Genomic DNA, 23,764 nt, shown 5'->3' on the forward strand with positions numbered 1-23,764 from the left:
ATGGTTCTGAAGAGACCACGACCGTCAAAATCTCTGAGACAATTATAGAGTGCAGAGTGAACACTGAAGAAGAAGATCATCATCAACAAACCCTATTTTATAGCATCTGATATACGTTTGGCACATTCCCATTGCCAAATGCCAATTGCAATTTCCAAATGCTAATTGCCAATACCATTACTAGGTTTTGAACCAACCACTCGCACATGGGTGGTTACTATAAATAGCTCAAATCAACATTGTGTATTCCCTTATTTCGCTTTGGTATCACATGACTTCAGTTGGCCTTCTGATTGGTCTCCTTCCTTCGGACAAAATGGCTGCTCCACAAGGTCAGTGAGATTTTCTCTTCTCCTCTGAAAATTCTGTCAAAACAAGCGTTTCCTGCCTAATATTTTTTTACCAATACCCTAGTTGCTATCTCCAGTATATTTTGAGTCATTAGAGTGATTGGCATAAAATTATTTCAAGTATATGATGCCTAAAACTGTTGTCGAATTTGAGACTGTTTTGGCAGACCAGAGGTTAGTGTTTGCATGCACTACATGATACAGTGTACTTTGCTGTATACTGGCTGTCGGCCAAGACGTCGGTTTCGGACATCCTTTTGAGTGTTTGACCTTGGCTGGTACCATGTGGTGAGAACATGTGGTTGGGCAGTCTAGACGTGGAAAACATGTGACGTCCTTGAAATGAATTGTGTTGGATTGGGAGAGAACTAGCTACTCGAGTCTCGGCTAGCGTAGTAGGCCTATCGTTAAAACCGTAGGCATAGGCCCCTTGAATGCTAATTAGCGGGATTATTATCGGGCTAAACAATGGGATTAGCTAGGAAATAATATAATCCCATTGTTTAGCCCGATAATCCCGCTAATTAGCATTCAGGGGTTATGCCGTAGGCCTAGGCATGGAGGTAATACCTCCATGGCCTAGGCCTACATTGACAAATTTGAAAACGGGTGGTCGATGCTCATTAAATGACTGAAGTAAATCAGTGACATTGCGCGATATTGTATTGCTACGTCCTGCATAACATCGCCATGGCGTTCATTTCCATAAAAAAGTGGGGATATAGATAACTGCACTACGTCATTGTGTATTACTGGACCACCATTAATTACGAACACGCACAGTGTACCCCTTTAAGGTTTAAAAATGAGAATTAGGCCATGCCCTGTAATGCAGGTCATTTTAGCCACTATGTCCTTGAAATGAAACAAACATGTTGACATTGCCAGTGCCATTCAATGACAGAGATGTGACACAAGTCACAAATATTTTTGAAGATTTATGGAGTATGAAAAAAAATTCCTCAGTTTGGGAAATAATGATATTCTGGTTCCTGAGTCATGACTTTGAAGTGGAGGACACTGTTCCTTTTAATGGGAAGTTTTTGGAGCAGACGACCTAGGTGTACTTTCATTAAGTGGTACTATAGTAGTAGTTCAGTAGTAAAACACTCATTTTCATTGATTTCATTCTCGGACTTTAACTGCTGTGTGGCCGACATTCATTCCTCTTTTTTATTTGCTGAACCTAACCACTAGTCTTGGTAGTCAAACAAGGACTTGTTCATGATAATGACCAGTTAAAGGTGACACCTTGTTCTGTGGTATATCATCATCAGCGATGCCTCATCATTGCCTAGTCTAAGGATAAATCTCATACCCACTATATTATACAATGCCTTGAGCGCATGCTGAACCTACCCACGAGTCAACAAGGTCTAAAAGAAAGGTGTGACTACAGTGCATTAGGCCTTCATAAAGTACATATGCTGGCATAAAAAGCATTGAAGAGTGTATAAAGTGACAAAATGTATTGGAATTCTTTTCTTGCATAGGTAATGATATGTCACTCTTTATGCCTTGTTAAAAATAGATGAATAAATGCAAGTCACCTCGACGGTTGGTTAAAAGTAGACAAATAAATGTCGTGTTGGCCACGGCAGTACCACGTGAAGTGAGTAAATTGTTTTATCATGTATGAGTATGAGTACTTAAGGCTTATCACATTCGTCCTATGCGTGTTCAGGTCCTGGTCTAGACAGTTTAAATTAGGTTAAACAAATTGTTGACTCAATTGATTGAAAAGTGTTTGAGGACAGTTTTAGATACTTTTGACATAAAAGAGACAGCAGCCTCTGAAGAAAGTTTCACTTGTGCGAGTCTCTGTCGACAGTGGCAATAATAAATCTGCAATATTTGGCCAAAACGTACAATGGAAATTTCAATCACAGGTGGTATGAATCGATGTGTCTCAAGTCAAAAACCGATTTTAATTTTGCAACGTAAAATGGTCATTTTTGTCCCATTTCTCCAAGAGAGGAATGCTGGCCAAAGGACACCTCTCTGGGACCCGGACTCTGTGGTGAAACTCTGTAGGATAACCGACTTTGTCACTGAAATGGACTGACTGTCTCGCATGCCTCTCAAAAAGTCCAAAACACCAAAGAAGAGGTACATTTTCTGTTTTGAGTTGAGAAATGTTCAGACAATAAAGACTAGCAAATGCTTTTATCTAAAACTTCATGTACATATACACTAGGCCTTTCTGTACAAAATTGAAGTAAAAGCATTTGCTAGTCTTTATTCATATCACCCAATGTCCTCAAATTGACATGCTCATTTTCGAGTTGTGATCCGTCAGTCATGTTCCTATCCTTCCTCTCTTTGCAGTGGAAGATGAGGCGTTCGTCACCTTGGCTACCAATGACTCCTATTGTTTAGGAGCCATGGTGCTGGGGCATTCCTTGAAACACGTGGGAACAACAAGAAAGCTGGTCGTCATGATTTCACCGCAGGTTTCAGGCTCTATAAGGTAATAAAATCGCTTCACGTGACATCTCCAGTCAAAGATAGGGAAAGTCTCAAAGTAACTGATAGCATGTTCACTTACTCACACCACCCTGCCACTGGCACTCCTCCACAGTTTTTACAGCATGTGCAGTAGAGGCGACTTAACAAATGAAGTCAAGCCTTGTCGTTAGGTACAGTTGAACCTCCCTCAGTGGACACCAAAGCAAGACACCCTTTCGCAGTGATTTTGGGTCCGAAACAATTTATTGCTATTCAATTGGACCTTTAAAACGAGGAAAACTCCCCAATAAGTAGTCAGTCCTAAGTCCAAGGGTGCCTTTGATGGAGAGATTTAACTGTACATTCACAGTAGCAGAGGTTATGATTTTGTATATTGGATTGTGGCAGTATTGTGCGACAAGTTGTCAAATTCAACTGGTCAGGTGCTGCACAAATTCGGAGGAATGTCACTATCACTATTAGGACCCTTGATGTAGCACATGAGTTGTCTTTCTCTTTTCCTTTTCTCAGGTCAATAAAAAGGTATTTCTACAAAAAAAACACAAAAGATTCTCAAACTTTCCCGTCTTCCTTTTAGGTCCCAGTTGTCTGGCATCTTTGACTTGGTAGTCGAGGTGGACGTCCTCGACAGCCAAGACGTGACCAACCTGGCCTTGTTGTCCCGGCCAGACCTCGGGTGTACTTTCACTAAATTCCACTGCTGGAGGCTGACGCAGTTCTCTAAATGTGTTTTCTTGGATGCAGACACTTTAGTAAGTTATCTGCACTTTGCTCTTTCCTTGACTCAGTATTTATGATAAATATCACGTGATGGTCTTCACGTTGCAACCAGCCTCATTGATGGTCAATCACTGACTGAACAATAGGTATTTTGTGTAGAATTTAGAAGTGGTTGGGTAATAAACCATTGGTTTCGCGTAGACACTAGACAGGTGAATACCTTGTCCTTGAGCAACTAGTCTATGACTTGTTGTTTCAGTAAAAAATGCCAGTGCATATCAAACGAACTTCATACACTCAATGAATGGTGTACATTTCATGCATGCACAGGCGACTGTAAAACCATTGCATTTCTATGTACATTTCTACAGAGCTGTTGTATGGTCTTCCATTATGATAGAAGCTTTCACAAAATTAATCAATTAAGTTTGATTATTCTTGTCTTACTCAATTATTCCCTTGATGATATTTTACTGGTTTGCTCTTTGAAACCATGCATTATGAGCAGTAAAAAATCTATAATTTGAATCATTTTAACCCTTGGAGTTTCGATGGGAAATAAAATTGGTGCTACTTTAATGGATGGGAGGTTAAGATTGGCTTTAAAATGGTTGTGCTACTGAACAACTTGCTGTTCTCGGAGGTGAAATTAGAAGCACATTTCTAAATCATTTTTGGATCCGATTTCAGGTCTTACAAAATTGTGATGAACTTTTCGAACGAGATGAGTTTTCCGCCGCACCAGACGCAGGCTGGCCCGATTGTTTCAACTCCGGGGTATTCGTCTTCAGACCCTCAGAAAATACATATCAGAGTTTACTGTCATTTGCAGTTAGTCATGGCACATTTGACGGTGAGTTATGTCGTTCTGTTAGCATGGGGAGTTTGAAACTCTTCTCCAGTGTGAGTATTTGTTTAGCATGACTCCTAGCTGGCTTTGTAAAGAACGGGTTAAGAAACCTGATGAACTGCCACAGTGATTACCTGTGGTTCATGTAGTTTGTACATTCCTGATGACGTCTGCTGGCTGAGAATAGCATGTTTTACCTGTGAACATTTCAAGACATGAATGAGTCTTTTGGAGATTTGATTACTGCGCTGGGATGCTTCAAACTTTGCGTAGTCTGCAAGGTTTTCTCAGGAAAGTTTGTGCAGATTTGCTCAAAGTTCTTCTGGGAGGCAGGGTTTCTGCCGGGATTAAATTTGAGGGGAGCAAAAAAAATTTTTTTTTCTTCTAAAACCGCCCCAAAACCGCTACAATTGGCTCCCAAATGCTCTTATTTTACATATCAAACCATGAAAATTACTCATTTGACAGTAAAACAAACTTTAGTGCTCAAAATTAAGGGGGGGGATATCCCCCCTTGAAATATTTTAGGGGGATGATCCCCCCATCCCCCCCCTCTGGTGGAAACCCTGGGAGGGGTGTGGGTATATTGGTTCTGAGATAGAGGGAGGTGCACTAAAGTAATATGCTCTATATTAACTGATCTAACACTGGTTCATGAATTTTTTGGAGTATTGATATTGTTTATCCACAAACTGGTGTTACACTGTCTAGACATCAAGGTTGTTTGCGTGCTTGCTTCCAGTTCCACTAATGAAGGTCATATATAAGTGATAACATACATTATGTTAACAATAAATCAGACTTAAGTGTTTTGTTTTTGGCTTGTTTGTGTTCCTCAGTTTTATTAAGCTGGAGTAGGGGGGGGGGTCACCCCAGAAATGGCTGCAGTTTCTAAGAACAAGGGGGCAGCTTATGTAAAAAGCAGGCCACAACAAACAGTTCATCTTGCCTCTGTGTTTTAGATTCATACTCGATTTCTCTTCAACCATGACACACACTTTATATCATGAAATGGCCGAGTCGAGGAAGCAGGGACGGAATAGCGTCATCAATAAATAGAGTTCCGGTCAGGAGAGAGGAGAATGAAAGCAGAAAGGATTGAAACTTTGTCACATGTTTGATCTCCTTCTCCTTTCTGTTCCAGGTGGTGATCAGGGCCTTCTCAACTTGTTCTACAGTGATTGGTCAACAAAAGACATCAGCAAACACCTGCCATTCATTTATAATGTAGTCTCACAAGCCTTCTACAGCTATTTACCAGCCTTTAAACAGTAAGTATTGGCCTGAACCCATCAACAACATCATCATCATCAGTTCGTTTTATAACTCTGCCCAGTTATTGATAAGTGCAGGTCATTCATTGATAAAATCAGGCGGTTTATGAATGAGACAACTTATCAGGCCTGCCCATGAACTAAACAGGTGATGTCAAGCATTTTCCAGGCCAAAGTTGTTCTACATAACTGTCTCAAGCTTGTGATAGTAAAATTTGTTTGAATGGCAAATTGGTGTCGTCAGTGAATCAGGAATAGTCCAAGAAGTTCAGACATTGTGCCAGTTTTGTGGATTTCTTTGTCAATGTCTGTCTACCAAGGTATAAGTTTAAAACTTGCCAAGTTTTATGCTTGAGTAATTTCAAACAGTTTTATGTGTGAAATGAGACATAGGTATATCTCTGAACTGACTGTACCATATGCTTTGTCAATAATTGAGCTTAATTTATAATGGCCCAGACTTATTACCAATAATATGAGTATTTTAATAGCAATTAATCAATAATGCCATCTGTTAAGCCTGTGTGTGATATCATCCGTGATGTGTGGGTGTGTGACACATTGTATACGGAATTGATACCGAACTGGAGGTATTGGTTGTCTCAAAAAAACCACTCTACCCTCGTGGTTTCAGTGAGACAATCAATACCGACAATGAGGTGTCAATTTCTATTCTAAAGCGTCTCAAATTGAATAACGAATAATGTGGTCTTAAATGCTTTTTGACTGCTTCCATATTTTGCACCAACCTAAGCGGTTCTTCTGCATTTTCCTGGGCCACCAGTTATTACAATTGGCGTACCCCTTTAAGCCCGCAGCACACTAGCCGCCAACTTCGGCGTTCACAGGCGTTTTTTGCCGCAAGAGTCCTGAACGCCTGAAAAATCCGTAGTCTGCTACGAACGGCGTCGGCGAACGCGACTTGCCGCCACTTGCCACAACTAAACGCCAAATATCGAACATGTTTGATTTTTGACGCGTGTTGCCGCGTTTGAACGCAAGAAGAAGCCAGGTGTGCTACGGATGGCCGCCTGACTTGGCGTTGGCGGCAAGGCTATGGCCAATCAGCTTGCGTCTTGATGTCACATGATTTTGCACTGCATGGCCCAGGATGGGTTAAAGTGGTGGAAAAGACGCTACTGGACGCCAATTCTGGGCAGGTGTGCTCTGACCGGGATCCACTGGCCGCCAACTTTGGCGTCGAGAGGCGTCAGCCGAACGCTTCTTGTCGCCAAAGTTGGCGGCTAGTGTGCTGCAGGCTTTAAGCTCCCGATGAGACACCACGTTTCTTGTCTAACTCGTCTGCCCGTTGTCTTTCCAGGTTCGGCAAGAATGTAAAGATTTGTCACTTCATCGGTGAGCAGAAGCCATGGAGGTACACAGTGGACCCGACGTCCGGGCAAGTGCAGACGGACGAATCGACAGTCCACAATCAAACCTTCCTACAAATATGGTGGAGATATTTCCTGTCCCTAGTTCATCCTTTCCTAGATCCTACTTTGGTGAGAACTTTTTTTATAGCGATTTTGGAAAATTTTTGCTCTATTCTGATCTGGTTGAAGATGATGTCTTTTGTGGTGGAATGGATTTTGGTCGAAGTTTTTTTCCAAATATTTCCAAACATTGGCGGTTTGTTCGACAGCGGATGTAGTATAGCCACTCTTGGGGTTGGCTTTACTAAGAATCATAAAGTTAAAAAACTATTATAGAAATTTTGAAACTAATTTGACCAAAGTCCATATAATGATTCTGTCATAAGCATATCTGTATACTATACTACTCTCAAACTTTTTGTTGTTGTACTTTTTTTCTCTCGCAATTTTTCTCTGGTTCTTTGACTGCAGCACCTGAAAAAAGAGAAAATACAGCTCTCCATTTGCAGCGAAATATAAACTAAAATCAATGATAAACAATGAATTTTAAAGTTTTAGTAACATTTTTGTCATTGTATGCTAAATCATAGTCTGTAGAACTTGGAATGCATTTACTAATTATTTGTTATCAAACGAGCATGTCAAAATCATTTTGACACCAAAATGATCGAGTCTTTTCAACTTCAAAATACTAATAACATGCTTCCATATCTGTTGACCGACCTGTAGATGACACCATTGATGATTTCTAAAATGCAGAGTATTCGTAATTGGCTGAGGGAGTGAATACCATGAGTGCCTGAGAGGCTGAGCATTCGAGGCCTGGCTTTTCAACCCGCTACTGTGAACACTTTGCAACTTTTCTAATTGGAACTCTGACAAAAGCCATTATTGAAAACAAGTCCATCACAAGCCGATAACATATAAGCATAAATCAGACTGGCTGTTGACTGATGTGTTAACTTCCAGTTTCCTTGCATCCATGTGGAGGTTTCTGAAAAGAATGATGGCTATGCTACACAGTGTTATCTGTCTGCAGTGTTAGCCTACCCATCCTGTTTGCTAAATTAGCGCTTGCATTCTGTAAAGAGTAACTGTGCTGTTTCTGGGCAGATGGTATTTGCAGTTTGTGATGGATGAGCAAGTCTGTGGGGTGCTCTCACAACTTCTAGCGATACTGCTGAACCTCCTGGGTAGGTCTGCCTTGCAGTGTTGCACAGGGTCATAGTTTAGAAGAAAACTACTTTCTGTATTCAAAAATTAATGTGAAGTGACATAATGAATTGTACCTTTCTCAAAATTCTATTTCATTTTGACATCAGACCCTCCTTGTGAGGCTATGGTGGTGAGTTTAGGTTAGTCTGTTTTAGGATAGAGTCCTGGAAGCTTTCAATGATCCACCAACTCGAGAGTTATGTATTTACCATAAGCACCACCGTTTTGAACTTGATATTTTATCGTTAGAAATGGTGTCATCTACATGTTTGAGAAGAAGTTTCAAATTATTATTCGCTTGCATTCTCGATGAACAATTTATGGGCGGTGACAGACTGGTGCGAGGCATCAGCCTTTAGTTACCTTTCTTTTTGCCACACTCTGTAAAATGCACTGGTGCAGAAAATAACAATGAGAATTGCTACCATGAGACGCCAGACTGCCTCCGCCTTTTTTAGTGACGTTTGATGCATGGTTTACAAGCTTCCTTACATCTTTTCGACTTTAAAAATGCATTTGCTTGCTTCAATTACTAAATAGACTTAACAATTGTTTCATTCTGGGTTTGCTTTATGATGCAACTTTTCATAGGCGTAGCCAGTTTCTAAAAGATGGGTCGTTTTCACCAAACAACTGCAACAGTCCATTCATGGTCAATTTTGAATTGAAGGAAAAAAATCCAGCTAAACATTCTTTGGTCAATTTCAAAGACTTATCCCCAAACACCCTTACCCCTTGGCTACGCCTATGCTTTTGTATTTGTGATATTACATTCCCTCTGTTGACTTTATTTAGGCCTTCTGTTCCAATTAACATGATATCTTTGTTGTTTTCTTTCTCAATGTCATGTAGTGCGTGTAGTGTTCTGCTGCATGCATTCGTTGCACAGCTTTGCATTTTGCTCAATTGTGTATAAAAAATCATCAGATCTCCGACTTGGTTTCCAATGCCCCTCCTGATATTCCTTTATATCTGAAATTTACTGGGTCTGTTTGCTCAGGCAGTGTTAGCAGTGACATTAGCATTAACCCCTGATGCTACTATTGTAAATTGGATGTACTGAGAGAGATGATGCTTAGTTTAGCTAATGCTTGCGTTTGTCTCCAACTTGGATTGAGCAGTTGGGCCCTGTTTAGCATGTTTTGTACATTTGGTGGAGGTCGCAAATAATTCAGCGGATAGATGACTAAAATCAAATCTGTACCATGCTCTGTCATGGTCATCCCATATGTTAGTGCCATCTCAATTTTTATCGAGGTGGTATCTCTTTTGAAAAGTTTGCCGACGTTGCATGGTTTGCTGTTGCGTTCTGTATAAAGCAAGATCGTTTTAACCACTTTGTCTTTGATGGGATGTACCTTGCATCAGCACATCAGACAGTGTTTCTACAGTGTTGCTATTCGACGTCCTTGGTGACAGATGGCGCTTTGATTCAGACACCCAGACATGTAGCAGCTTGCATGGTCTGATGACAACAAAATAATAGAGAATAAAATTGCTTGCTGATATACATTATCGAGCGTATGTCACAGGTTTATTTTTGCCTTTTGACGGCTTATAATTGTCACAGGGAAAAATCTGGTGACTTTTATTGGACATCTGATACCCTTATTTCTATCAGACATCTGATAGACTGATGTCAATTAGACTGTATCTCATAGACTGATGTTTGTTATTAGAGATATAATTGACTGATGTCTTTCAGATAACTGATAGACTGATGTATATAAGACAACTGATAGACTGATTCTATAAGACAACTGATAGACTGATGTCTATAAGACAACTGATAGACTGATGTCTGCAAGACATCTAATAGACGGATGTCTATTAGACAACTGATAGACTGATGTCTGCAAGACATCTAATAGACGGATGTCTATTAGACAACTGATAGACTGATGTCTGCAAGACATCTAATAGACGGATGTCTATTAGACATCTCATAGATCTCATTGAGGCCACTTTGGCCCGAAGTCGACAATATTTTTTGAGAATGGGAAGTTATTAAAATTTACATGATTTTATTGGTTTATTTTTTCCAGGCTAAAAATCCAGAGGTAAAAATCCTACGCTGTGAATTTCAGGGTCAAGGTCCCAGTGCTAACACATTCACCCTTTAGTGTCCTGTGACATGTTATATGTTACATAGCTTCTAACCCGTAATCTCTCCTATTGTTGAAAATTTGGTCCGTTGCCATTGGTTGATGATGTAATCACTTTTTTGGCGTGTTTTGTTTTGTGATGTGGTCTGAAGTGTGATAAGTTGATCGTTTTTATGGCGGTTTGGGGTCAAAGTTGCCAGATTTTTGATCGATGACAGAGACCCCTATTGGTGTCTTAGTGTAACCTATTCTGACCACCGGGCTATTGGATATAGGCTCCCTTTAAGGTCGTTCTGAAAGATACTTTCTGACAATATCACAAAATAAAGCAAAACAAAATCAGTGCGAAGTGGCTGAAGTAAAATGCAGAGAAGCAATTTTTATTGCATTGAAATCCTTGTAACAGCAATCCATGGTAGAATGATCTATTTTAAAGAGGTGTGATATTTATTGCACATCGCTATGAGGATTGATTCTTGTCGAAGGGATCTGCAAAGACCCTAGCTGACAAGAAAATCTGAGAAAAATCACACTTTTGCAATAAAAATTGCTTGTTTGGCTTATAGATAGCGGTGGCCGGAGTGACTGGCTATGGCACTTTTTTATTCCGATGCTGATTTTCAAATCATGTCACAATTGCATGGAAAATTTATGCACAACATATCAATGCATGGGCGTCTAAAAGGTGGAGATTTCAATTTTGGGTTACTCATTCCTTATACCTACAGTCAAGAATCAATGAAGGCCAGACTTTATTAATTCTTGCTGCCATGTGTATTCGGCACTCCAGCGGTTCCTGGACCTTTCCCCATCCCAATCTTGAACTTGTCCGCAATTTTGACCATTTTCCTTCTTCCATAACCCCAATTTTCTATTCTAACCAGTGTTCCAGATTATACACTAGTCTACAGATTCATTTTTGCGCTAAGATCCATAAAACAACTTTCGGACTATCATATGTTGTGTTGCCTCGTCATGAGCTTCGATATCAATATGACGATTGATCACGATAAATCGAGTGGCGCCCGCTCTCCATTCACAATCGTCATGTTGTTGCGGCAAAATATAGCCAACATTATGGGTCAAGAAAATTCACATTCATGAATAAGTTGATGTTTGGTGTAATTCTGGTTCCTGTCTGATTTGATCCTCTGCATGTTTTTGACTTTACTTGGCAGTTTTGACTTCATTGTTATAGGATGTCCTCTCTGTGCGATGAGATCTGTTGAAAATAGTTTGGTGGGCTCCCAAGCATGTGACCAAAGTTGTCTGAGTCAGTTGGCTGGTCAAAAGTGACGTCACAGCACAAGCTCTGTTGCCTTGAAAGAACAGCACCATGTCATTGCCTCGATATGTGGCTCACTTTGTTGACGACGTCAGCATGGTCCACTGCTGGTCACTGATGTCACAGCACAAGCTCTGTTGCCTTGAAAGAACAGTACCATGTCATTGCCTCGACATGTGGCTCACTTTGTTGACGACGTCAGCATGGTCCACTGCTGGTCACTGATGTCACAGTACAAGTTCTGTTGCCTTGAAAGAACAGTACCATGTCATTGCCTCGACATGTGGCTCACTTTGTTGATGACGTCAGCATGGTCCACTGCTGGTCACTGATGTCACAGCACAAGCTCTGTTGCCTTGAAAGAACAGTACCATGTCATTGCCTCGACATGTGGCTCACTTTGTTGACGACGTCAGCATGGTCCACTGCTGGTCACTGATGTCACAGTACAAGTTCTGTTGCCTTGAAAGGACAGTGTCATGTCATTGCCTCGATATGTGGCTCACTTTGTTGATGACGTCAGCATGGTCCACTGCTGGTCACTGATGTCACAGTACAAGTTCTGTTGCCTTGAAAGAACAGTACCATGTCATTGCCTCGACATGTGGCTCACTTTGTTGATGACGTCAGCATGGTCCACTGCTGGTCACTGATGTCACGGCACAAGCTCTGTTGCCTTGAAAGAACAGTGTCATGTCATTGCCTCGATATGTGGCTCACTTTGTTGACGACGTCAGCATGGTCCACTGCTGGTCATTGATGTCACAGTACAAGTTCTGTTGCCTTGAAAGAACAGTGTCATGTCATTGCCTCGATATGTGGCTCACTTTGTTGATGACGTCAGCATGGTCCACTGCTGGTCATTGATGTCACAGTACAAGTTCTGTTGCCTTGAAAGAACAGTGTCATGTCATTGCCTCGATATGTGGCTCACTTTGTTGATGACGTCAGCATGGTCCACTGCTGGTCACTGATGTCACGGCACAAGCTCTGTTGTCTTGAAAGGATAGTGTCCCATCCCTGCCTCTACATGTTACTCACTTTGTAGATGACGTCAGCATGGTCCACTGCTGGTCAAAAGTGACGTCACGGCACCAGCTCTATTGTCTTGTGAGGACAGTCGGTCCCATCAGTGTATGTTGGTGGATGGTCCATGGATCTTGTCTCCGATTTTGTCCCTTCCGTATGATTTTGTTCAAGATTGGTGTAGTCCAAATGAGTGACTTCAAAAATGACATCTTAGAGCAGATTTACATAAGATTCACGTGTCAAATGTCATAGTTCACGTGTCAAATGTCATCGTTCACGTGTCAAATGTCATAGTTCACGTGTCACATGTCACGAGCATATCCTTAATTGACTCGTGCTTGAAAACATGACATGACACGAATGGCGAAAAGTTACATTGTGAATCATATGTAGCCCGCTCTTTGGAAAAGTGACATGTTACACGTGACTCTGTGAACTATATGTAACCCAGCCTCAGTTGCATTCGCCTCTGTAAATAAATCATCATCCTTTACAAACCCGTTTGTATTGTAACCTTGGGTGGTAGAGGTGCTGTTGGAAGGCATAGTCGCAAACCATGTGTGGTTCATTAATTTGATTAAGAATTGTAAACAGCTTACTTTTTAACATGCAGTAGTTTGATTGGCAGTATAGAGTTAACACTTAGAACTTATTTTGTTTGTTTCTTGTCAGAACTTTTCGTTAAGTAGAATCAGAAATTAACTTTTGTTGCGAACTTGCATGAGTTGAAAAAGTAGATGCATCCTTCCAAAAGTTGATCCTGTTTATTTTAAAGATGGGGTGGGGATTCTTCCTAGGAGGGTGATGGGGGTCAGGCCTATTGAGGTATTGGACAAAATGTATCAGAGACTTCCGTTGCATCTGAAAAGTTTAAATCGCTTAAAAATTTGAAATCCCTTGGCAAATTTGCATGGCAATCGCAGCGCATGTTGAACTGTTTTGAGATCGCTGCATAGTCTCATGCTGTAGAAATTTAGCTTCCGTGTTTGCAAATTGCACGACGTTTTACTTTCAATGCACCAAATACATGTAAGTGTTTTGGTGTATTTTATCTTATCCTTTATTTGTATGATTTTCTTTTAATTCATTTTATACCAAAATTTGATATTGAAATTTTACATGAAAAGCTAGCGATGCAAATTTTCCACTCACAGGTAAAACTTAGTCTTAGAGATTATTATTCTCTGTTCCAAAATTTGTTGTAGAGTTGGTATATAGATCATCCATCTGTGTATTCTCAAAGGGGCAAACCTAAAATTCCTGCTTTCGAAGTTAGCACCCGCCATGCCAGAAGGTACCTCCGTACAGTTATGTACAAATTGAGAAAACTTGGTTTCTTCAGGCCTTTCTGCATGGCGGGTTTAAAATATATGGTCTTCATTATCATTTGGGCCGGGGGGGGGGGGGCTTAATTCTGTAGACCTCTCTGGGGCAAAAGCTATACCCAATGAATAAATTTAGTCCCATTCTCCACGATTTCCTCCTGCTAACTAACCAACCTTGGCATGATAGACATTAGTTGATCTGTTTGGAATCAATAGTTGTCAACGTAAGTTTTTGATCACCCATACGCACTTGGCACACCACAGAGCAGCAACGGACACATAGCTAGCGCCCCCTGCAGCCAGTTATGCAAACCCTTGCTTTTCTTATGATTCCAGAAACCTTTACATCATCTCCATCTGCCTGCACTGGATCCGGAGACTGCCCGGCGAGCAGCCAGCCGTATCAACTACAAAATGACCATGCCATATGTCTTGCCCGATATCGACGTATTTTACAACGTTAAAGAAGTGGTATCGCCGTCTGGCGAGCCGGTTGTAGTCGATGTTGACGAAGAACGGTGCTATCATCATTATGAATCACATTACTTAGAAGAGCCGATGTCACATATGGACGCTGACAATCCCGCACCGTCATTATACGATGCAAAAGACATTGAAAATATTATTCATAAGACGAATGGCTCAAATACTGAACACTGTGACGTCGAAAATAGTGAGTCTGGAAAAAGTGATGATAGACATAAAAGTTGTGATAATGGCGATACGAACTGTGATAAAACTGACGATTCCAACAGTATTAACCCTGATTCTTCAAAATGCCATGATGGCGGGCATGACCATTCCTCTACTCACCTTGCATGTTGCCATGGAAACTGCGGTACTTCAGACGAGGTGGGTCCGTGTGACGCTGGTGTTTGAAATGCACCATGCTTTAGCACCTAACAGAAATAATGCTTGGTTTTTCTGAGTTAACAGCATAATTTCTGACTAAATGTTATGCTACTATTCGTGTATGGTGCATTCTCAACGCAGCCACGCTCATATGTACAGATATATCATAAAGGACTAAACATAGACCATATTCCTTTATGATTGTTTGGAGTTCGAAATTTAACGTTTGTTTAGAATTGAGTACCCAAGATGCAACACTTGCACCGCCACCTTCCAAGAATCGCTATTCCTCCTAAAAGCTTCGTAGTATCACTAAAGCGCCGTGCAAATGAGCGATGTAAGTTGCAGCTGCCTGCAATTATAATCGCTGCCATGTGCGACAAAAAGATCCCTTGTCAACATTGGCTGCGATATTGATTCGCAGGTCGCCACAACCTGCGATGACCATTGCATATCGCTTGTTTGCAGGGCGCTTGAGGAGAATCAGTTTTTTATGACGCCAAGATTTTGTAAAGTTTTAAGCTTTCGTTTTGATCAGGCTTTATGTTAACAAAGTCTGAATTTACAAAATCTGGTCCACTCGTAATGATCCGATTCCCCTGGTGATCATTCCGCTCCGCCGATGTTTGTTTCCTCATTTGCATTGTTTATGTTACTTTTTAGTTCGGTTCTAGCGGGTTGAATGATAGATATAGTTCTGCAGAGAGGTGTGATGGGTTAAGGTTTTAATGACGTAGAGATCTAGCTATAGTGATGTGTGTCACATGAAAATTTAGTTGTCTTGTCATGATCTCCCTGTTCGTCTGTTGTCCTTGCGAGTTTCTGAAGATGTTTCTTTTGAAAGTCCTTCAAACTGACCTATAGTCTGCTGTAGAGGTAAAATGTCCACGGCCGTCGTCTAGAATTTGAACCATTTGTCTTTTGATCGTTGATTGCCTATCTAGTGGCATGGTGAACCTGCCTAGTCTCGTTGAATACAGTGTAAATGCATTTGTAGGGTCTCTGTGCAATGCATGTATCGATGTATTGTTGAAGAGTGAAAAGATGACATCATCAGTTGATTGTCTGATGATCAACTATGGAGAGTTTATCATCTGACTTCACACTTTCCATCTGACATTTAGCGCAAGAGTCGCTTTTGGACGGTTAGTTTCGCTCCACTTATCTTTCGAGCAAAATTGTTTTGCCCTCGAAGTATTTTGAACCATGAGCCCTGCGGAGTTCATGTTAACACTATTGCTATTGTTTGGTGATTTTTTCTTTGGGAACAGAAAGTTGTCTTGTGAAGTCATGTCATGTCATAATTCAAATCTGATCAAATCAAATCATTTTTATGGCGCAATTTTCCAGGCAAAAGAGTCCTGTTCTAGTGCGCCCTCCCATCTGTACTTGGTAGGACTTGGATCATTCATCAGTCAAAATGTTGCCGCCTAACAAAAAGCAACATTTATCATCCCATCCTTGTAAAAATGTCGTCTTGCTTTAGTTCGAGCTGTAAGTGTTGCACCTTGTGGACCTCTGTCTTGCATTAACCCTCGAAGGCTGAAAAGAAACCTCTGTAAAAAACAACAACAACAACAAAAGATATTCAAATACTCGTACTTTTGGCTGACATAAGTTCAGAATATTTTTGGTCGGTACAAACTGAAGCCATTACGGCCTGTGTAGTCTTTTATTCCAATAGATTTTTTCAAAATCAGTCGACGTGGGTGTGAGACAGTTCAGTTTATAGTAAACTAATTTGTGTATACATGTATATTTCATTTCGATAATTCTGTATTGGTCCAGCATCCATAATGATCAACATTTTCTCAAATCTTCTCCTCGGCAAAACATTCAGTTCGTTACATCTTTTGTTTCCCATTGAAATTCAACAAAATAGATCCCTCTGCACAGGCTCAGTAAGTCTGTGTCCTTGCTTTAGAAAATGTTGATTAAGTATAGATGGTGTCTTGCAGAACTTGTCATGTTTGTTTATCAAAATTCATTGCATTTGAATATCAAACATCAAAGGACGAATTGTAGTCAGGTCAGGCTGTTATTGACGTTTCTGTGACGATATTCCCAATGAAATTTGATGTCACCATGGAAACAGTGATAATGTGTCCTGCAATGTTACAGGACCCCTTATTGCGATAATCGTAATCTAATCAAAAGGACATCATGGCCAGTGACACGTTATCGCTTGCCCTGGTGTTTCTTAAGGCGTTCCAATAACAAACTAATATATATTGTTACACATTTCTTTGTATGTCTGTCTAGAACTTCAGTTTTGTTTATCCTCAGTTAGTTCTAACACTTTCTAATATACTATATGCATTGAAAAAGTATCTCAAATCAAAAGAAAACCCCCAAATTGATCAAGTTCACGCAAAATTTGCCTTCCGAAGCACTCCAAAAGAAATATTTGTCGCGTCAACATGCAGCATTTGACACTGTGATGAGCGACAGAAAGATTGCTCGTCAGTAGATATCGCTGGCTCTGATATTTATCACAGGTCAGCGCAGGGACAGTTTCTTGTCGACGACACCTGCAGTGAGTGTCTTGCGATAATTGTCACATGTCACTATGACAAAGGGGTCTTGTTTGCGGGGCGCTTTTTAAAATGGAGTTTGTATGTTGCGTAACAATCAAATTGGGGGTTTACTTTAGCAGCATGTCTGAATCTGTCCCACTAAGGCAAGTCTATTAATTGAGACCATGTTCACTAATTAGCATGATCTATTTGCAAGTTTAGTTGAGAATCTTTTGCATATTTCAACTGGCATGACACGTTCTAAAAAATCAGTTCTTCTGGCAAAAACAGCATTTTGGTTGAATTTATTAATGATATCTATGACTCTGTCTACTAAAAATCAAACATATTGATCTAACTCCGCACAATTTTTTTCAAGGATAGCCCAATTCCCTAGAAAAGTGTAAAAATGCCGTTATATTCTCATAACTCAACTTTCCTCCTCTTTGATTGATTGCAGGGCGGAATTGTTGGACAGCTGGCCGGATTGAAACTCGCAGGCCCATCGCCTGAACCCTTGCCACAAATGAACGAACGCGAATGGCAGTACGCCTGGGAACGAGGTCAGATCGACTACCTTGGCATCGACTCTTTCGAAAACATCAAGTCGAAAATCGAAGACACGCTAGGCAACGGTGCAAAGAAACCACCAAGTGCCGAGGAGGAAGGCGTCAAGAAACCAGCTAGTAAATCTAAGACCTCGTCTAAATCTAGTAAAACGGGCAAATCGAAGAGCTAAAGCTTTAATGACGTGATGTCAACGTTTTCTGTCGAAATGTCGCTAAGTGTAGTATTGGTCTACTGAATGCCTAGTCGGGTGCTACTAATAAAGGAAACAGTCACATTTCTGTTCCTGATCGATATTTTCCTCCAAAATGTTTGATTTCTTTATTTATTGACTTGTTAAAAGGAATATTTATTATCACCGCCATAGTATTCGTAGCTCAATATGTAAAATTTATATGGCTTGGAAAAATTCATGCGGCTTTGAGAAATTACGGATCAAATCGGCACGTACTTATTTAGAAGATCTTGAATGTGTCAAACTACTGGATATTATTGATGTGCAAATTGAGTATTTCTAGTTTCTTTATTCTAAGTTCGAATCAGTCTTGAATGGAACCAATGTTACCCGAGTCTTTAAATGCAAGATTCTTTGCAATTTCATTTGAGATCAATACAATTTTGCAAAGATTTGTTCGTGATGGGCTTCCTCAAAGCATCCCGGCTAGGTCTTGTGACGATTCTACAAATGTACACTGTGTTGGGCATAACTAAGCATTTAGAATTGAGCAGAGTTTATTTTGATACAATCGTGAATAATACAAAGCAGTGTTTAGGTACCTGTACTTCGTGAGCTGCATGCATGTTTGGGAATCGCAGTTTTACTCGGTAGATATATTTCGGACTCGATCACTTTTACCTTGTTATGGGGAGTACCCACGTCAATGATTTAAGATGTTTTATATACGGTAGAATCTCTCTGTACGTCACTTACAGAGTTAGCCTGGAAGTGGCGACGGTACGCTTTAATATACAATGGGAGACTGCTAAAATGTGGAATCTGCCAACTGGCAAAGCGAGGATGTAATCATTCCCGATTCCACATTTTAGCAGTCTCCCATTGTCTAAAGCGTACCATCGCCACTTCTGAACGTGTCGTATTTAAAGGGCACCCTCAGGACTGACGAGCTGTCCTTAATAGAGAGGTGTCCTGATCAGAGAGGTCAAATTGAATGGAAACAACTAATTTTGGACAGACACTAGTGTCCTCCAGGTTGTCCTTGATAGAGAGGTGTCCACTGTATGAAATTATTTGCTGATTTGGGGGACTACCACTGAATTGTTTATCAGTAATGTTACTGATTTGCTGTACATGGTCGCTTAACAGAAAGAAAAGGTCTTGTCAAATTGATCACTGAGTTCATCTGATCACCAGAATACGTTTTTCGCAAAAGAAAATATCGATGATTGCGACGATTAGTTGGCTGTCTGAAGGCTCGGTTCATATGCAGTGGTAAATGTTCAAAATTGCACGACAATTACAAGCTTGGGGTTCAAATACTGTTGTTAAACTGTTTCTGTCACTTTGTGCTAATTAACCCTTTCCATGTGGAATTGATTTGTAATTTCTACCAAAAAAATTTAAAAACTTGAAAATTGGAAACTGCACGAGTCGCCGAAGTCCCAAGTTCACCATGAATTGAAAGGACCAAAGGGCCTGGGGATGGTGTCGCTGCATTGTGCCATCTTTGCTTGAAGGACCACGCCATTCATGAAAAGAATTTCCAACAAAATACTGCACCACGGCATTGTGTACAACTGCATTTCTATTTTCCTGGACCACCAGTTTTTCTGAAAGGCGTACCCTTTAAGATTTTGCAGGCACTCGGTAAGCATGGTAAGTGTACATGCATGCCAACCCCAGGAATGCGGAGGTTGGGAAAGTCATATCTGTCAACCACATCGAAAGGGTTTCAACCTTATGGGCAGCGGGAATAGTGTCTCGAGACAATGTCTGGACTAGACTCATGACATTTACACTGTTCCTGTTCAGAGGGTGGTTCAGGGATGAATGAGTCAGAAAATGAGGTCTGCCATCGGTTTCTAAAAAAGTTTTTATCTGAGGTGCCCTCTACAATGGAACAGGGTAATTATCATGAGTGCAAGTCAGTCATTGACCATTTATTAATTGCCCTTGGCCTCACTTGTTAGATTGAACTATTTATTTATAGAGAACTATAATAAGACTGTACTGTAAAGTAGATGATTCTGTCCTAATGAGTTAGACATGCTCAGATTTTTCGTTGGCATATATATACGCTTTACAAGATATAAGTAGAAGTAGACCCAGGAGGAATCTGTTGAGATATTGTACTTTCAATCGCTCAAAAATAATGTCTAGTCCCCAATTTGAATTTGCAGTATTCATCTGTAGTTCTGAATAATCCTGAAAAAGTCTTACAAATCTGCAGTCATTCAGATTAATGCTGTTTTACTCAAAAACGTCTTATGCTGCTTATGCAAACTGGTGACCATACAGGGTGTCGCATGAATATTTAAAAGAAACAAAGACATGGTTGTATGGTTAATGTCTCTAAACTTTCGTACTAGATTGTAGAACAGTAATGTTGCGCGATATTGCATCGATTGTGCGTTATATCACCACTTTCTAATGGGAAATGACGTTAATGGCGATACAACGCAGAGGTGGCGATAAAATATCACGCAACGTTGAGTTGTTGTGGCGATATTGTGGTCAGTTTTCCGCAGCATTAGCTTTCCTATGTCCATGCAATGTGCCATAACACGAATGTCCTTCTCTTGGACATTCACTACAATCAAGAATTGATAAACACTCATCTCTATTTTATAGAAATATGTGCTACCAACCTTTGAAATATGTGCTACCAACCTTTGAAATATGTGCTACCAACCTTTGAAATATTAGCTACCAAACTTTGAAATATGTGCCACCAAACTTTGAAATATGTGCTACCAACCTTTGAAATATAAGCTACCAACCTTTGAAATATTAGCTACCAAACTTTGAAATATGTGCTACCAACCTTTGAAATATAAGCTACCAACCTTTGAAATATGTGCTACCAAACTTTGAAATATGTGCCACCAACCTTTGAAATATTAGCTACCAAACTTTAAAATATGTGCTACCAAACTTTGAAATATGTGCCACCAACCTTTGAAATATTAGCTACCAAACTTTGAAATATGTGCTACCAACCTTTGAAATATAAGCTACCAACCTTTGAAATATCAGCTACCAAACTTTGAAATATGTGCTACCAACCTTTGAAATATAAGCTACCAACCTTTGAAATATGTGCTACCAAACTTTGAAATATGTGCCACCAACCTTTGAAATATTAGCTACCAAACTTTAAAATATGTGCTACCAAACTTTGAAATATGTGCCACCAAACTTTGAAATATTAGTTACCAAACTTTGAAATATGTGCCACCAAACTTTGAAATATTAGCTACCAAACTTTGAAATATGTGCCACCAAACTTTGAAATATTAGCTACCAAACTTTGAAATATGTGCCACCAAACTTTGAAATATTAGCTACCAAACTTTGAAATATGTGCCACCAAACTTTGAAATATCAGCTACCAAACTTTGAAATATGTGCCACCAACCTTTGAAATATTAGCTACCAAACTTTGAAATATGTGCCACCAAACTTTGAAATATGTGCTACCAACCTTTGAAATATAAGCTACCAACCTTTGAAATATTAGCTACCAAACTTTGAAATATGTGCTACCAACCTTTGAAATATAAGCTACCAACCTTTGAAATATTAGCTACCAAACTTTGAAATATGTGCTACCAAGCTTTGAAATATGTGCTAACAATATCAGCTTTGCTGATAATGGCGAAAAAATATGACTGCGCAATGGAAAATTTGATTGAAGTTACTGTTATACAGGCTTGAGAAAATGCTAAATTTTAGGTACACTTATATTGCAATTTCTTTTAACTGCGAAATAAAATATTTGCAGATATTTCCCGGTATCATTTTGTATACTGTACCATTTGTTGGATTATATCTATTTTGTTAGGTATTCTGTTTCAAATTAACCCTTTGACTTCCTCTGGCCATTTTGCTCAAGACAGAAAAATGTCTGAAAATTTGAAATGTTATCGAAACCATGTCACATGGGTATTCATTTGAAAGCACTCGATGAGAGTTTTCCAATGATTCCATATGTGATAAACTTTAGATTCTCTTTGTTGTTTTGTTTACATTTTCAAATTTGTCAAATATGCCTTGGCAGTGAAAGGGTGAAGCAATCATTGATATTTATGCCACAGCGCAATGCAACACAGGCAACTTTCAAAGTGAGCCAAAAATAACTTTACATGTTACGCAGATTTATTTTTGGTGAGGCCGATGGTCAACCCTTCATGTTACTTCCGTTTCATTATCATGATGCCTACCTCAGTTTGAGCCAAAAGGAGGCCTAATGCATTATACATAGACCACTGTGCAACATTGTAACCAAGGTGTTTCAGAATGCTGATTCCCTCTCTCAGTCTTGATATTTGTGTCATACTTTCTACTTTTGAGTTCTACATGTATAATCATGATAGATTTGATAGGTCAGCATCCATATGTACAGATTGGAGACAAAACTGGGATTGTTAGCAATAAACTAATCGCTTAAAAAGCAGTCTCTTTCTTTTGTTGATGAGGGTGCACCCTTGTCCAATGCGCCACCAGAGGAGTTCCCCAAAAAGTCCGACATTGCATAAGTCAGAAGTATCGCAAGTCTGACTTTGAAAATGTATCACAATTCAGACATCCCACAAGTCCGAAGCACCATAAGTCCGACATCTCACAAGTCCAACATTCAGAGAAAGGTACCATAATGTAAGTCTGAAGTACCATAAGTCCGACATCTCACAAGTCCAACATTCAGAGAAAGGTACCATAATGTAAGTCTGAAGTACCATAAGTCCGACATCTCATAGTCCGACAATAAGGCTTTGTTTGTCCTTGGGATCTATTTGAAATCAAAATTCTCGGCAAACAGCACCAATGACATCATCAAATCTCATCGAAATAAAAGGCGGGAAAATGGCAATGCTGTGGGTGACTGCCGCTCCTCTTACTTCAAATGAAATGGGAATTTGTTGGTGATTACCAATGCTGTTGAGATTGTGAAGAATAAAAAAATGCTATCTTGTTTCCTGGATACAATCCAATGTCAGCATTACTCCTTTGGGTAACTGACGGGGGGGGGGGGGGCTGAGGTACACTCTTGGATAGAACCCAACGCCATTTCTCCAATATCAGTCCTCATAGATTTGACTGTACCACTCTCTTTGTGATGTGACGTCTTCCCTGATGACGTCCTCCCATTACATCCGGAAAACTCCATTGACTTGTAGCAGTACCTCAACTCAAGAAGTGACGTGTGACGCAACTCCCTGAGAGGCCAGTTCTCTTCAACATAATCACATCAACCCCGAGGTTCACGGCTCTGCCCCAATAGTATGCCATGCCTTGCCCTTTGTTGAATTAATCAGGGCAAGGTGAAACCTTTTGTAATACTGAATTTATCAGTCATCAGGTCCACAGATTCACTGTTCCAATCCTTGTGACATTGTTGATGGAGGAAAAGGAAGAAATCAAATATGAGGAAATGTTTATATTAAAATCATCTGACCAGGTCTACAACATGCATGTTCACAGTTCGGGATCCCAAGGCTAACTAAATTTGGAGGGAAACTCAGTAGACCAGGAAAACTATACAAACAATATAGCTGATAAAGCACATGCAATGAAATGACATAAGGCTCAGGGACCGTGAAGGCCCAAAATAACCTGAGCTAAACCATTGGTCATAGCCGACTTAAAGGGGGAATAA

At 40.1% G+C, this 23,764-nt stretch overlaps 1 protein-coding gene across 2 annotated transcripts; it reads left to right on the top strand.

The window, feature by feature from the left end:
• The first annotated feature begins 310 nt into the window (after positions 1-310).
• Positions 311-22,561, top strand: LOC135495113 (glycogenin-1-like). 2 transcript variants are annotated; one of them, XM_064783533.1, is made up of 9 exons: positions 311-332; positions 2,679-2,820; positions 3,397-3,571; positions 4,230-4,392; positions 5,534-5,660; positions 6,985-7,165; positions 10,297-10,311; positions 14,332-14,847; positions 17,824-22,561. In XM_064783533.1, the coding sequence occupies exons 1-9, from the start codon at positions 317-319 to the stop codon at positions 18,100-18,102; spliced, it is 1,614 nt and encodes a 537-aa protein (XP_064639603.1). In that variant the 5' UTR covers positions 311-316; the 3' UTR covers positions 18,103-22,561. The 2 variants fall into 2 exon arrangements, with proteins under 2 accessions (XP_064639603.1, XP_064639604.1); XM_064783534.1 differs by lacking the exon at positions 14,332-14,847.
• Positions 22,562-23,764: the final 1,203 nt, after the last annotated feature.

This window comes from Lineus longissimus, chromosome 10, assembly GCF_910592395.1.
Source record: "Lineus longissimus chromosome 10, tnLinLong1.2, whole genome shotgun sequence".
Taxonomy (NCBI): Eukaryota; Metazoa; Nemertea; class Pilidiophora; order Heteronemertea; family Lineidae; genus Lineus; species Lineus longissimus.